General features: G+C 47.9%; 1 protein-coding gene across 4 annotated transcripts in view; it reads left to right on the top strand.

The window, feature by feature from the left end:
- The window catches only part of LOC127579956 (uncharacterized), a 97,522-nt gene that overhangs the window by 2,243 nt on the left and 82,196 nt on the right, over nucleotides 1–13,083 (top strand). For all 4 annotated transcript variants that reach the window (XM_052033044.1, XM_052033040.1, XM_052033041.1 and 1 more), the window contains exon 2: nucleotides 6,410–6,514. In XM_052033044.1, the coding sequence (XP_051889004.1) occupies nucleotides 6,410–6,514 (105 nt within the window). The remainder of the gene's footprint in view (nucleotides 1–6,409; nucleotides 6,515–13,083) is intronic.

Genomic DNA, 13,083 nt, shown 5'->3' on the forward strand with positions numbered 1-13,083 from the left:
AGGTTGGGACCTCATGTAACAGTTGTTGAAAACATTAGCTAGGCTGCACTTGGAGCACTGTGTGCAGTTCTGGTCACCACACTACAGGAAGGATGTGATTGAGCTGGAGAGGGGGCAGAAAAGATTTACAAGGATGTTGCCAGGACTGGAGGGCTGGAGTTACAAGGAGAAACTGAATAGGCTGTTTCTGTTTTCCCTGGAGTGAGGGAGGCCAAGGGGTGACTTGAGAGAGGTGTATAAAATTATGAGAGAGAGGGGAGATGGCCAGGGTCTATTCTCAAGGCTAGGGGTGTATAAAACTAAAGGGCACAGGTTTAAGGTGGGAGGGAGGAGGTTTATAGAGGATTTGAGGGGTAAATCTTTCACATAGAGACTAGTTGGTATCTGGAATGACCTGCCAGAGGAGGTGGTGGAGGCAGGAACAGTAACATTTAAGAGACATCTGGACAGGTACTTGAATGAACAGGGCAGAGAGGGAGATGAAATTAATGCAGGCAAGTGGGATTGGTGTGGGTAGACATGGATGTGGTGGGCTGAAGGGCCTGATTTTATGTTGTACAACTTTGACTCTAGAGCTTCTTAAATGCCATTTGAGCCTCTGGCTCCACCACCCCCTCGGGCAGTGCGTTCCAGATTCCAACCCCTCTCTGGGTGAAAAGTTCTTCCTCAGATCCCCCCTTAACCCTCTTGCCCTAAACCTATGCCTTCTGGTTTTCAATACTTCTGCTGTGGGGAAAAGCTCCCTACTCTCTTCCCTGTCTATGTCCCTCATAACTCTTACACCTCCATCAGGTCCCCCTCAGCCTCCACTCCAAGAAAAACAGACCCAGCCTCTCTGGTCTGCCCTCATAACTGAAAAGCTCCACCCAGGCAGCACCCTGATAAATACATCTCTGCTTGCTTCTGCATTAACCTTCTTCCTTGCATAAGGAGCCCATTACTGTACATGGAGAGTGTCTCCAGTGTTCTGTGGGGTAGAGAATTGCAATGACTCAGAACATTCTGAGAGAAGTTATTCCTCCTCAGCCTCAGTTCTTTGGCTTTTTATCCTGAGACTGCACACTAAATCTAGATCCCACCGTTTGGGACAGCATCCCCACGGCATCTATTTGGCAAGCCTCTCATTGGCTCATTCTTATATCCAGTATATTACCCTAATCTGGTCAATCTTAGGCTTCACAGACCTTCTCTGAATTGACTCCAATACCCTTCCTTTGTAAGGGAGATGGGCACTGTACACAGCACCATAGGTGTGGTCTCACCAGTCTGTACAACTGGAAGAAGATTCCTCTGTTCCTACTAAGGCATTTAATACTTGCATTAGGCATTTAATACAACAAGAAGATAATTAAGGAGGGGGTAGGACCACCCAGGATAAAGGAGGGAAATTATGCTTGGAGTCAGGATATGGGCGAGGTACTAAATGAGTTCTTTGCATCGGTATTCACCAAGGAGAAGGACATGGTGGAGAGTGAGAACAGTGTGGGGCACGCTAATGTGCTAAGGCATTTTGAGATCAAGAAGGAGGTGGTGTTGGATCTATTGAAGAAACATTAAAGTGGTTAAATCCCCAGGGCCTGATGGAATCTATCCCAGGTTATTGAGATAGGCAAGAGAGGAGATTTCTGGGGCCCTGACAGAGAGTTTTGTATCCTCTTTGGCCACAGGTGAGGTGCCAGAGGACTGGAGAGCAGCTAATGTTGTCCCTTTGTTTAAGTAGGGATAATCCAGAAAATTATAGGCCGGTGAGCCTCACATCAGTGGTAGGGAAGCTGTTGGAGAGGATTCTTAGGGATAGGACTTGCATTTGGAAAAGCACGAGCTTATTTCTAATAGTCAACATGGCTTTGTGCAGGGCAGATCATGTCTTACAAACTAATTGAGTTTTTTTGAGGAGGTGACAAAGATGAGTGATGAGTAGATGTTGTCTACATGGACTTTAGTAAGGAGTTTGACAAGGTCCCTCATGGGAGGTTAATCAGGAAGATTAAGATGCAAGGGATCCATGGTGACTTGGTAGATTGGATTCAAAATTGGCTTGGCCTTTTAAGACATAGTGATGGAAGGGCATTATTCTGTCTGCAAGTCTGTGACCTATGGTGTTTCGCAGGGTTGTGACCTGTGACCTATGTTATTTGTGATATATATTGGACAAAAATGTAGATGGGCTGATTAGTAAGTTTGCAGATGACACTATAATTGTTGTTGTGGATAATAAAGAACATTGTGAAAGGGTGGAGAAGGATATAGATCAGTTGGAGATATGGGTGGAGAAATGACATATGGAATTTAATCCTGACAAGGTGTGGCACTTTGGGAGATCAAATGTAAGGGGAAAATAGTCAGTGGAAGGACCCTAACTGCATTGATGAATAGAGGGGTCTTGGGGTCCAAGTTCAAAGCTCCCTGAAAGCAACAACTCCAGTAGATAGGGTGGTAAAAAAGGCATACAGCACACTTGTGCTGGTCAGAGCATTGAGTGTAAGAGTCAGGAAGTCATTTGGCAGTTATACAAAACTTTTTTGGTCAGGCTGCATCCAGAGTACTGTGTGCAGTTCTGGTCACCCTGTTACAGGAAGGATGTGGAGACTTTGGAGAGGGTGCAGAAGAGGTTCACCAGGATGCTGCCTGGATTAGAGGGCGTGTGCTGTAGGGAGAGGTTGGACAAACTTGGATTGTTTTCTCTGGAGTGCTGGAGGCTGAGGGACGACTTGATAAAAGTTTATAAAATTATGAGAGGCATCGATAGGGTAGACAGTCAATCTTTTTCCCAGGGTGGAAATCTTAAATACTAGAGGGCATATCTTTAAGATGAGAGCAGGAAAGATTTATGTGGCAATTTTTTTTTAAACACAGAGTGGTGGGTGCCTGGAATGTGTGCTGGGGAAGTGGTAGAGACAGGCATGATAGTGAAGTTTTGAGGCATTTAGACAGGCACATGAACATGCAGGGAAGGGAGGGATATGGATCATGTGCAGGCAGATGGGATTAGTTTAAATTGGCATGGTTGGCACAACATGGTGGGCCGAAGGGCCTGTTCCTGTGCTGTACTGTTGTATGTACCTCGCAATAAAGGCCACTCTTCCACCTGCTTTCCCAGTTATTTGCTCAGGAACACAATATTGTGAGCAATTTTGGATCCCATATCTAAGGAAAGATGTGCTGGTTCTGGAGAGAGTCCAGAGGAGGTTCACAACAATGATCCCGGGAATGAAAGTGTTAACGTATGAGGAGCATTTGATGTCTCTGGGCCTGTACTCAACGGAGTTCAGAAGGATGGGGGGGCGGGGGGGGTGGAGGGAATCTCATTGAAACCTACCGGATACTGAAAGGCCTGGATGGAGTGGACTTGGAGAGGATGCTTCCATCCGTGGGAGAGTCTAGGACCCGAGGGCACTAAAGGGATATCCCTTTAGAACAGAGATGAGGAGGAATTTCTTCAGCCAGAGAGTGGTGAATCTGTGGAATTCATTGCTACAGAGGGCTGTGGAGGTCAAGTCACTGGGTGTATTTCAGGCAGATGTTGATAGGTTCTTGATTGGTAAAGGGTTTAAGGGTTATGGGGAGAAGGCAGGAGAATGGGGTTGAAAAAAAATCAGCCACGATTGAATGGTGGAGCAGACTGGGTGGGTCAAATGGCCCAATTCTGCTTATATATCTTATGGTGTAACACAGCACAATGGAGAACATCCTCAGAACCCTAGGAAACGTACCGCACAGGGTGGCCGTTCAAGGCAATGTGTCTGCTGGTTGACCAGCACAGACACGACTCACTCCTGATGATGGACATTGAAGTCCCCACCCAGAGGACATTCTGTGTCCTCTCTACACTGTGCTTCCAAATGTTGTTCAGCATGGAGGAGCACTGATTCATCAGCTGAGGGAGGACAGAAGGTGGTGGTCAGGACGAGGCCCATGTTTGATAATGCCATGTAACTTCATGGGATTTGGAGTCAATGTTACAGGCTCCCAGGGCTACTTGCTTCTACCTATGTACCACCTCCTGTGACCTTGATCATCCTGCCAGCTTGTCAGGACGGGCTTGGGGATGGGGACAGGGAAATCTGTGATGGGTGAAACGTGTGAGCCCTAGAGCCTGTAAATGTTGGGGGGTTCCATGATTGGTCTGTGGGATGGCTCTTCCAACCTTTGTGAGAAAGACTTTGCAGAGTCACTGGATTAGGTGATCTCTGTTTTGCCTGAGCCTGTTGCCTGGGCACCTCTGGGGTATCTGGTGGGTGTGGCACTGACCCATTGTATTAGTGGGCACTGATTGTTCAGGTAACCTGTCTAATGGTGCTGGCAGAGCCTGAGCCCAAGGGAGGTCTCCTCTTCTTTGTACCCATGCATTCTTTGAGCAAAGACAGACAATGGCCATTGAGAGGCAGCTGATGTGAACGAGCTGTACTTGTTGCATTGTTTCTCTGTCCTTTTCTCTGTGACGACTGGCAGACAAAGCAGATTGAGCTGTTCAGACTTGTTTAATGGTCTGACTGATTGAAACCTTGGGTCACCAAGCACTGAAGAGTCAATGATTCAACAAAATCCAAGCACTGCCCTGTCCCACACACTGAGATGATAGTAATCTTGGTGAGTCCAAAGTTCTGAGTGTCAGAGGTGTCCTGCTTGACTGGTTGTAAATCAGCCTTTTCTGCCTGACTGTCCCTGAGAGTGAAGTGCGTGGTCTGTCAGCTGTTAACAAGACTTCTCCAAGCAGTTGGCTCTCTGGAAAATTTCTGGTGCAACTACATTGCCGTTTTTGTCATATTTTGACCTGTTCTCGCTGCCTTACTACCTGTAAATGCCAGGAGTAGGGTCAAGTGAAGCCATTGATGTGGAAGCTGTGAGTTCAGGATGGGATGTGAGAGGTGTGGATGTACATTCCCGTTGGTGGTTCCATTGCTGATGTGTCATGGGACCTTGCTGAGGGAGCCAGTTCCTGATGGTCACAATTCTAACAATGGGGCAATAAAATCGATCTCAGTACTCCACCAACAGACTTGGGGGTTCATGCTGCAGCTGAATCGGATCGGTGGTTGTTGAGGCTGTGTGTCATTGCTGATTCCCACTTCACTGCACAGATTGCAGTGTAGGGAGATCGCTCACCACCAATGTCAGCGCTAATTAAGTTTGTCCTTGGCACAAGCAAATGAATAAAACGTATTAATGCAGTTGGAGCTGATAACGTTGCAGGTTGTGTCCACGTGTAGCTCCCACAGGGTCCTCCCGTACCACTCGTGCCTTCACTCACATCCTCGTCCACAGTTCCCTGGGTTTGATTTTGGATCAATAGGACGGACTGGGAGACTATCACTCGTTCAGCCTGTGCTTGCTCTTTAAGCAAACTATCCAGTTATTCCCGTTCACTGCAGACTCTCTCCCTCCAGAATTTCACCAATTCCTTTTCTAAAGTTCCTGTTGCATCTGCTCCCACCAGGCACTTGGGCAGTGAGTTCCCCACCACAACATCTCACTGCAGGGAAGCAAGTCCCCTCCTCTCCCCTTGGGCCTCCTGCTGATTACTTCCCATCCACGTCCCACTGGAACGGTTCCTGCCAAACCCTCCATAATTTCAACCCCAGCTCAGCCCTCAGAGTTAAACTTCCTCGAGCCGCAAACATTTACTGCAGATGTGGTCACTCTGGACCCGAGTGGTTTTATCAGCTCCAACAGACAGCTGCAACACATCTGCCCTGCCACGACGCTCCTAAAATATTTAATTTAATCCTATCACTGTTCTTCTAACACTTACCAAAGTCTGTCCTCTATGGCCACTCCATTCCCAGCAGAAAGTTCAGAAAACAGATTTGAAAAACAGTCGGAGACTGGCCAGGGTGGGAAGGGTGGTCAGTTGGACACTGGCCGGGGTGGGAAGGGTGGTCAGTCGGACACTGGCCGGGGTGGGAAGGGTGGTCAGTCGGACACTGGCCGGGGTGGGAAGGGTGGTCAGTCGGACACTGGCCGGGGTGGGAAGGGTGGTCAGTCGGACACTGGCTCTGCCTAGGGTGGGGGTGGTTGGCCAGTGCCAGCTCTCTCTGTGGGTCACCTGGGAAGCAGGGTCAGTAAGTGGGGGAATGTGTTTGTCAGCTGGTAGGAGGACTGGAGCAGGGTTGAAAGAGAACGTCTGGCACTCACTGACAATAGAAACACTCAGCAATGCAGACAGTACCCAGGTGAGCTCCTGTCAACTTGTGACCTGCAGGGCTGCGGACTGAGGGTGGTGATGTGGGATTAACTGACCATCAGTTCTGTCCAGGACAGCTGACGCCATTGTAAGTCGTCATGACTCTCCAAACCTCAGCACAGCTGTGAGGTGTGGGTGCACGGGCTGTGGATTGGCCATGGATTAGGGTGAGGAGCAGATGTTGCTGAGGTGCTGTCAGTGACCCCAGCGCTTGTTGTGTTGCAGGCGATGTCCATGATGGAGGAGCTGATGCAAGAGATGAATTATCTGAAGAAGTTCAAAACTACTATTGAAGATCGCATTAAAGACATCAACAAGAATATTGATTCAGTAAGGCAAGAGGGAGGGTCCTTTTGGGCAACAATTTGTTCCAATAGAGATTTCCACTCCCAGTAGTCGGGTGGGGGTGGGGGGGGGGGGTGTGGGGCAGGGCAGGGTGGGAGGACGTGGGGGGCTGCAGGCGGGCGGGGGGCATGGGGAGTGAGTGTGGGCTGTGAGGCGGCCCCTCCGACACATGTTGACTCATGAGGTGCTGCAGCAGATCCTCTCAGCCTGCCATGTGCTCCCTTCAACACCACTTCCAGTCTCCCATGGGTGCTCGATTGAAAGGGACATGAGGGACTTCATGCTCCTGTCAGTAATGGGGAGAAGTGGGAGAGTACGTCTGAGGTCGAGAAGGGACAGAGTGAATGACCACACCTCTGTGGCCGAGGCAGCCCTTCCACTGACCGGCATCTCCCCATGGCACCGTGTTGGTCACCTGTGTTCACAGGTCCTGAGGGCATTGGTGCCCCTGAGGGACTGACTGCCCTTCCCTCACGCACCAGGCAGCTGCTAATTCACAGAGGCAACTCTCAGTCGGCATCGTTCCACTGCCTGTGAGAGCTGCTTCTCCAGGGTGCCGGGACCACTGGTTCCCCCTCCCAGGGTGTCGGGACCACTGGTCCCCCTCTGGGGTGCCAAGACCACCACACTCGCTGGTTGCCCAGACCACTAACTCTGCTACAGTCCCAGATCCCAGTAATGCTGAAAGTTTGAAGAAGGGACCCTGGGACCCCCACACACCCCCCTGAGCCCACGTCCCTGGACACCAGGTAATGTTGTCACTGACCTTCCAGCACTGACACGCTGACGCTGAGCTAAGTGATCCAAACAAACAATCAAAGCTGAGCTCAGCAGTCCTGCCAGGTGTCATGTGAGGTATAAATGGAGGAGCTGGTCAGTGTGCCCAGCCAACAGTGCCACCAGTGACCAGCTTCAGCCCATGGTTCCTGCCTTCCGCAGACGGCTCAGCTGCTTCTGGTTGATATGAAGAACTGACTGAGGGAATTGAGATTGGGAATTTCCGACCGCAGTCCTGCAAACCCTGGAAGTAACTATGCCTCCACCCAAGCAGGGTGTAGAGCTGACTGGCTGAGAGTGTGGGAGAGGCAGAAACCCGCATCGCATTGCAACAGGACCTGGGTGTGTACTTGAGACATGACGCGCAGGGCTGCAGACCTGCATGAGAAGGTGGGATTGGGCTGTCTTTTGACTAGCACGTATGTGGTGGACTGTATGGCCTCCCGACCACCCAGCTCACGGTGCTGGGCAGTGAATGGTCTAACCAGCAACACCCAAATCCTGAAACATGAATAAATAATTTTAAAAAGTACATGTAAATTGGTTTATTATTGTCACTTGTACTGAGGTACAGTGAAAAACTTGTCTTGCATACCAATTGTACAGATCAATTCATTGCACCAGTGCATTAAAACAGTACAGGGTAAAAACAATATAGAGTGCAGAGTAGAGTGTTACAGTTACAGAGAAAGTGCAGTACAGGCAGGCAATAAGGTGCAAGGTCATAACAAGGTAGATTGTGAGGTCACAAGTCCATCTTATCATACTAGGGGACTGTTAAATAGTCTTATAACAGTGGGATAGAAGCTGTCCTTGAGCCTGGTGGTACGTGCTTTCCGGCTTTTGTATCTTCTGCCCAATGGGTGGGGGGCGAAGAGAGAATGTCCTGGGTGGGTGGGGTCTTTGATTATGAGTCCGTGGAAGGAAGGCTGGTTTCCATAGTGTGCTGGGCTGTGTCCACAACTCTCTGCAGTTTCTTGCAGTCATGGGCAGAGCAGTTGCCGTTCCAAGCAGGCTGAGGGAGGAGTTGGCTAGTGTAGACTGGAAACACAGGCTGTATGGTGGGACAGCTGAGGAACAGGGGAAGACTTTCAAAGAGATTTTTCACAGTGCTCAACAAAAGTATATTCCAGTTAAAAGCAAGGACAGTAAGGGTGGAGAGAGCCAGCCTTGGATAGCTAAGGAACTAAAAGAAGGCATCAAGCTAAAAGCTCATGCATACAAAGTCGCCAAGAGTAGTGGGAAACTGGAAGACTGGGAAAACTTTAAAAAGCAACAAAGAACCACTAAGTAAGCAATAAGGAAAGGGAGGATAGATTATGAAACTAAACTAGCACAAAATATAAAAACAGATAGTACAAGTTTTTATAATTATATAAAGTGGAAAAGGGTGGCTAAGGTGAATGTAGGTCCCTTGGTAGATGAGAAAGGGGAATTAAAATTGGGGAAAATGTGGAAATGGCCGAGGCCTTGAACGACTATTTTGTGTCAGTCTTCACGGTGGAGGATGTCTAACGTGCCAAAGAGAGATGTTATGGATGCAATGGGAAGTGAGGACTTCAATACCATCGCTGTCACTATTGAGGTAGTGATGAGCAAACTAGTGGGCCTAAAGGTAGACAAGTCTCCTGGTCCTGATGAGATGCTTCCCAGGGTACTGAAACAAATGGCAGAAGTTATAGTAGAGGTGTTTGTGATAATTTACCAAAATTCTCTGGACTGGGCAGGTCCCGGCGGATTGGAAGACAGTGAATGTCACACCACTGTTTAAACAAGGATGCAGGCAGAAGGCAGGTAACTATAGGCCAGTTAGCTTAACATCTGTAGTCGGGAAAATGCTTGATGCTATCATTAGGAAGAAATAGTGAGACATCTGGATAGAAGTGGTTCCACCAGGTAGACACAGCATGGATTCCAGAAGGGCAGGTCCTGCTTGACAAACATACTGGAGTTCTTTGAGGATATAATGAGTGCAGTGGATAGATGGGAACAGGTGGACATTGTATACTTGGATTTCCAGGAGGCATTTGATTAGGTGCCGCATAAAAGACTTATCCGTGAGATAAGAATACATGGAGTTGGGGGTAATGTATTAGCATGGATAGAGGATTGGTTAACCAATAGAAGGCAGAGAGTTGGGATAAATGGGCGTTTCTCTGGTTGGCAATCAGTGGTGAGCGGGGTGCCGCAGGGGTCGGTGCTGGGCTCGCAACTGTTCATGATATACATTAATGATTTGGAAGAGGGGACCGAGTGTAGTGTATCTAAGCTGCGTGATGACACTAACTTGAGTGGAAAAGCAAATTGTGCAGAGGATGCGGAGATTCTGCAGAGAGATATAGATAGGTTAAGTGAGTGGGCAAGGGTCTTGCAGATGGAGTACAATGTTGGTAAACATGAGGTCATCCACTTTGGAAGGAAAGATAGAAGATCAGATTATTATTTAAATGGTGAAAGATTGCAGCGTGCTTTGTGCAGAGGGACTTGGGAGTGCTTGTGCATGAATCGCAGAAGGTTAGTTTGCAGGTGCAACAGGTTATCAAAATGGCAAATGGAATGTTGGCCGTCATTGCTGGAGGGATTGAATATAAGAGCAGGGAGGTTATGCTGCAACTGTACAGGGTACTGGTGAGGCTGCACCTGGAGTACTGCGTGCAGTTCTGGTCTCCTTACTTGAGGAAAGATATACTGGCTTTGGAGATGGTGCAGAGGAGGTTCACCAGGTTGATTCCGGAGATGAAGGGGTTAGCCTGTGAGGAGAGAATGAGTCGCCTAAGACTATACTCGCTGGAATTCAGAAGAATGAGGGGGGATTTTACAGAAACATGTAAAATTATGAAAGGGACAGATAAGACAGAGGCAGGAAGGTTGTTTCCACTGGTAGGTGAGACTAGGACTTGGGGCCATAGCCTCAAGATTCAGGGGAGTAGATTTAGGATGGAGATGAGGAGAAACTGCTTTTCCCAGAGAGTGAATCTGGAATTCTCTGCCCAGAGAAGCAGTAGAAGCTACCTCATTAAATATATTTAAGACACAGTTAGATAGATTTTTGCATAGTCGGGGAATTAAGGGTTATGGGGAAAAGGCAGGTAGGTGGATCTGAGTCCACGGCCAGATCAGCCATGATCTTATTGATGGGCCAGATGGCCGACTTCTGCTCCTATTTTTTATCTTCTTGTGTTCTTATGTAGGCTGATCAGGAAGATTTAGATGCACGGGATCCAAGGTGATTTGGTCATTTGGATTCAGAATTGGCTTGCCCATAGAAGATGTAGTGGTCTTATTCTGGCTCGAGGTCTGTGACCAGTGGTGTTCTGCAGGAATCAGTGCTGGGCTCTCTGTCGTTTGTGATTACGTATATAAATAAGATGAAAAAATAGATGGGTTTGTTAGTAAGTTTGCAGATGACACAAAAATTGGTGGAGCTGTGGACAGTGAAGAAGGTCGTCAAAGGATAGGGCAGGGTCTGGATCAGTTCAGTTACGGGTGGAGAAATAGCAGATGGAGGTTAATCTGGGCTAGTGTGAGGTGTTGCACTTTGGGAGGTCAAATATAAGAGGAAAGTACACAGTAAGTGGCAGGACCCTCAGGACCATTGACGTACAGATGGATCGTGGAGTGCAAGTCTATATCCCTGAAAGTGATGACACAAGTAGATAGGGTGGTAAAGAAGGCATGTGGCACACTTGCCTTCATCTGTCAGGACATTCAATATAAATTTTGGTATGTCATACTGCAACTGTATGACGCTTTGGTTGGGTCACATTTGGAGTATTGTGTGCAGTTCTGGTCACCACACTATAGGAAGGATGTAGAGGCTTTGGATAGGGTGCAGAAGAGGTTCATCAGGATGCTGCCTGGATTGGCTACATTAACTATAAGGAGAGGTTGGAGAAATTTAGATTGTTTTCTCTGGAGTGTCGGAGGCTGCGGGACGACTTGATAGAAGTATGTAAAGTTATAAAATGTGATAGGGATATAAAAGAGGTGGGGGAGTTGCACGACTGATCAGGGAGAATGTCATTGCAGTATCTAGAGAGGACATCCTGGAGGGCTCACCCACTGAGGCAATGTGGGTAGAGCTCAGGAATAAGGAAGGTCAGTCACTGTGTTGGGGTTATACTGGAGGCCTCCCAATAGCCAGCAGGAGACAAACAGATATGTCAACAGATTATGGAAAAGTGTAAAAAGCAGCAGGGTTGTTGTAGTGGGTGACAGATTCCCCAGTGTTGACTGTGACTTCCTTAGTGCCAGAGGCTTAGATGGGGCAGAATTTGTTCAGTGCATCCAGGACAGTTTTTTGACACAGTGTGTAGACAATCCAACCAAGCAAAGGGCCATACTTGTCCTTGTACTGGGAAATGAGCCTGGCCAGGTGATTGGAGTTTCAGTGGGAGAGCATTTTGTTGACTGATTATAACTCCAAATTTTCAGAGTTGTGGATTAGGATAAGACTGAACCTTGGGGGAACGTGTTCAACTGGGGAATGGTTAGTTACCACAGTATTACGCAGGAACTGGGGAGAGTAGATTAGGAGCAGCTGTTGTTGGGTAGGTCCACATATGGGAGTCATTTAAAGGCCACCTGGTCAGAATTCAGGACCAACGTGTTTCCACGAGGAAGAAAGATGAGGATGGCAAGGTTTGGGGACCTTGCAAATTTATTTAAAAAGAGAGAGGAAGCACATGCAAGGTTCAGGAAGCTGAAATCGGACAGGACCTTGAGGAATGTGAAGGAAGCAGGAGAGAATTAAACAGTGAATCAGGAGGCTAAAGGGGGCCATGAAATGTCCTTGGGGAGTGGGAGTAAAGAGAGTCCCAAAGCAATTTACACATGCATTGAAAACAAGAGGGTAACCAGGGAGAGGGTAGGAATGCTCAGAGACAAAGGGCTTTATGCCTGGAGCCAGAAGAAGTGGGTGAGGTACTAAATGGGTACTTTGCATCAGTATTGACCAAGGAGAAGGACATGGAGGACAATGAGATCAGGGAGGGGTGCACTGATATTTTAGGGCACGTTGATATAAGGAAGGAGGTGGTGTTGGGTCTCTTGAAGAACATTAAGGTGGATAAATCCCCAGGCCCTGATGAGATCTATCCCAGGTTATTGAGGGAGGCAAGAGAGGAGATTGCTGAGGCCTTGATGAAGATCTTTGTATCCACTTTAGCTACAGGTGAGGCAGAGGACTGGAGATGATGTCCCTCTGTTTAAGAAGGGAATTAGGGACAAACCAGGAAATTATAGGCTAGTGAGCCTTACATCAGTGATAGGGATGAAAAGCATAGAAAGAGTAGCTAGAACATGGAGCAGTACATCACAGGAACAACTACTTCAGCTCATGACATCTGTGCAACCATGATGCTAATTTAAACTAATCCCACCGGCCTGCACGTGGTCTGTATCCCACCATTCCCTGCCTGTTCATGTGCCTGTCTAAATTCCTCATAAAAGTTGCTATCATATCTGCTTCCACCACCTCCCCTGGCAGCGTAGTCCAGGCACTCACCACTCTGTGTAATAAAAAAACTTGCCTCATAAATTTCTTTTAAGTTTTCCTCCTCTCACCTTTAATCTTTGATATTTCCACCCTGGGAAAGATTCTATCAATGCTATCTATGCCTCTCATTATTTAATAAACTTCTTACAGGTCTACCCTCAGCCTCTGACGCTCCAGAGAAAATAACCCAAGTTTATCCAACCTCTCCTTATAGCCAATACCCTCTAATCCAGGCAACATCCTGGTGAACCTCTTCTGTGCCCTTTCCAAAGTCTCTGCA

The sequence above is a fragment of the Pristis pectinata genome, chromosome 18 (genome assembly GCF_009764475.1).
Source record: "Pristis pectinata isolate sPriPec2 chromosome 18, sPriPec2.1.pri, whole genome shotgun sequence".
Lineage (NCBI taxonomy): Eukaryota > Metazoa > Chordata > Chondrichthyes > Rhinopristiformes > Pristidae > Pristis > Pristis pectinata.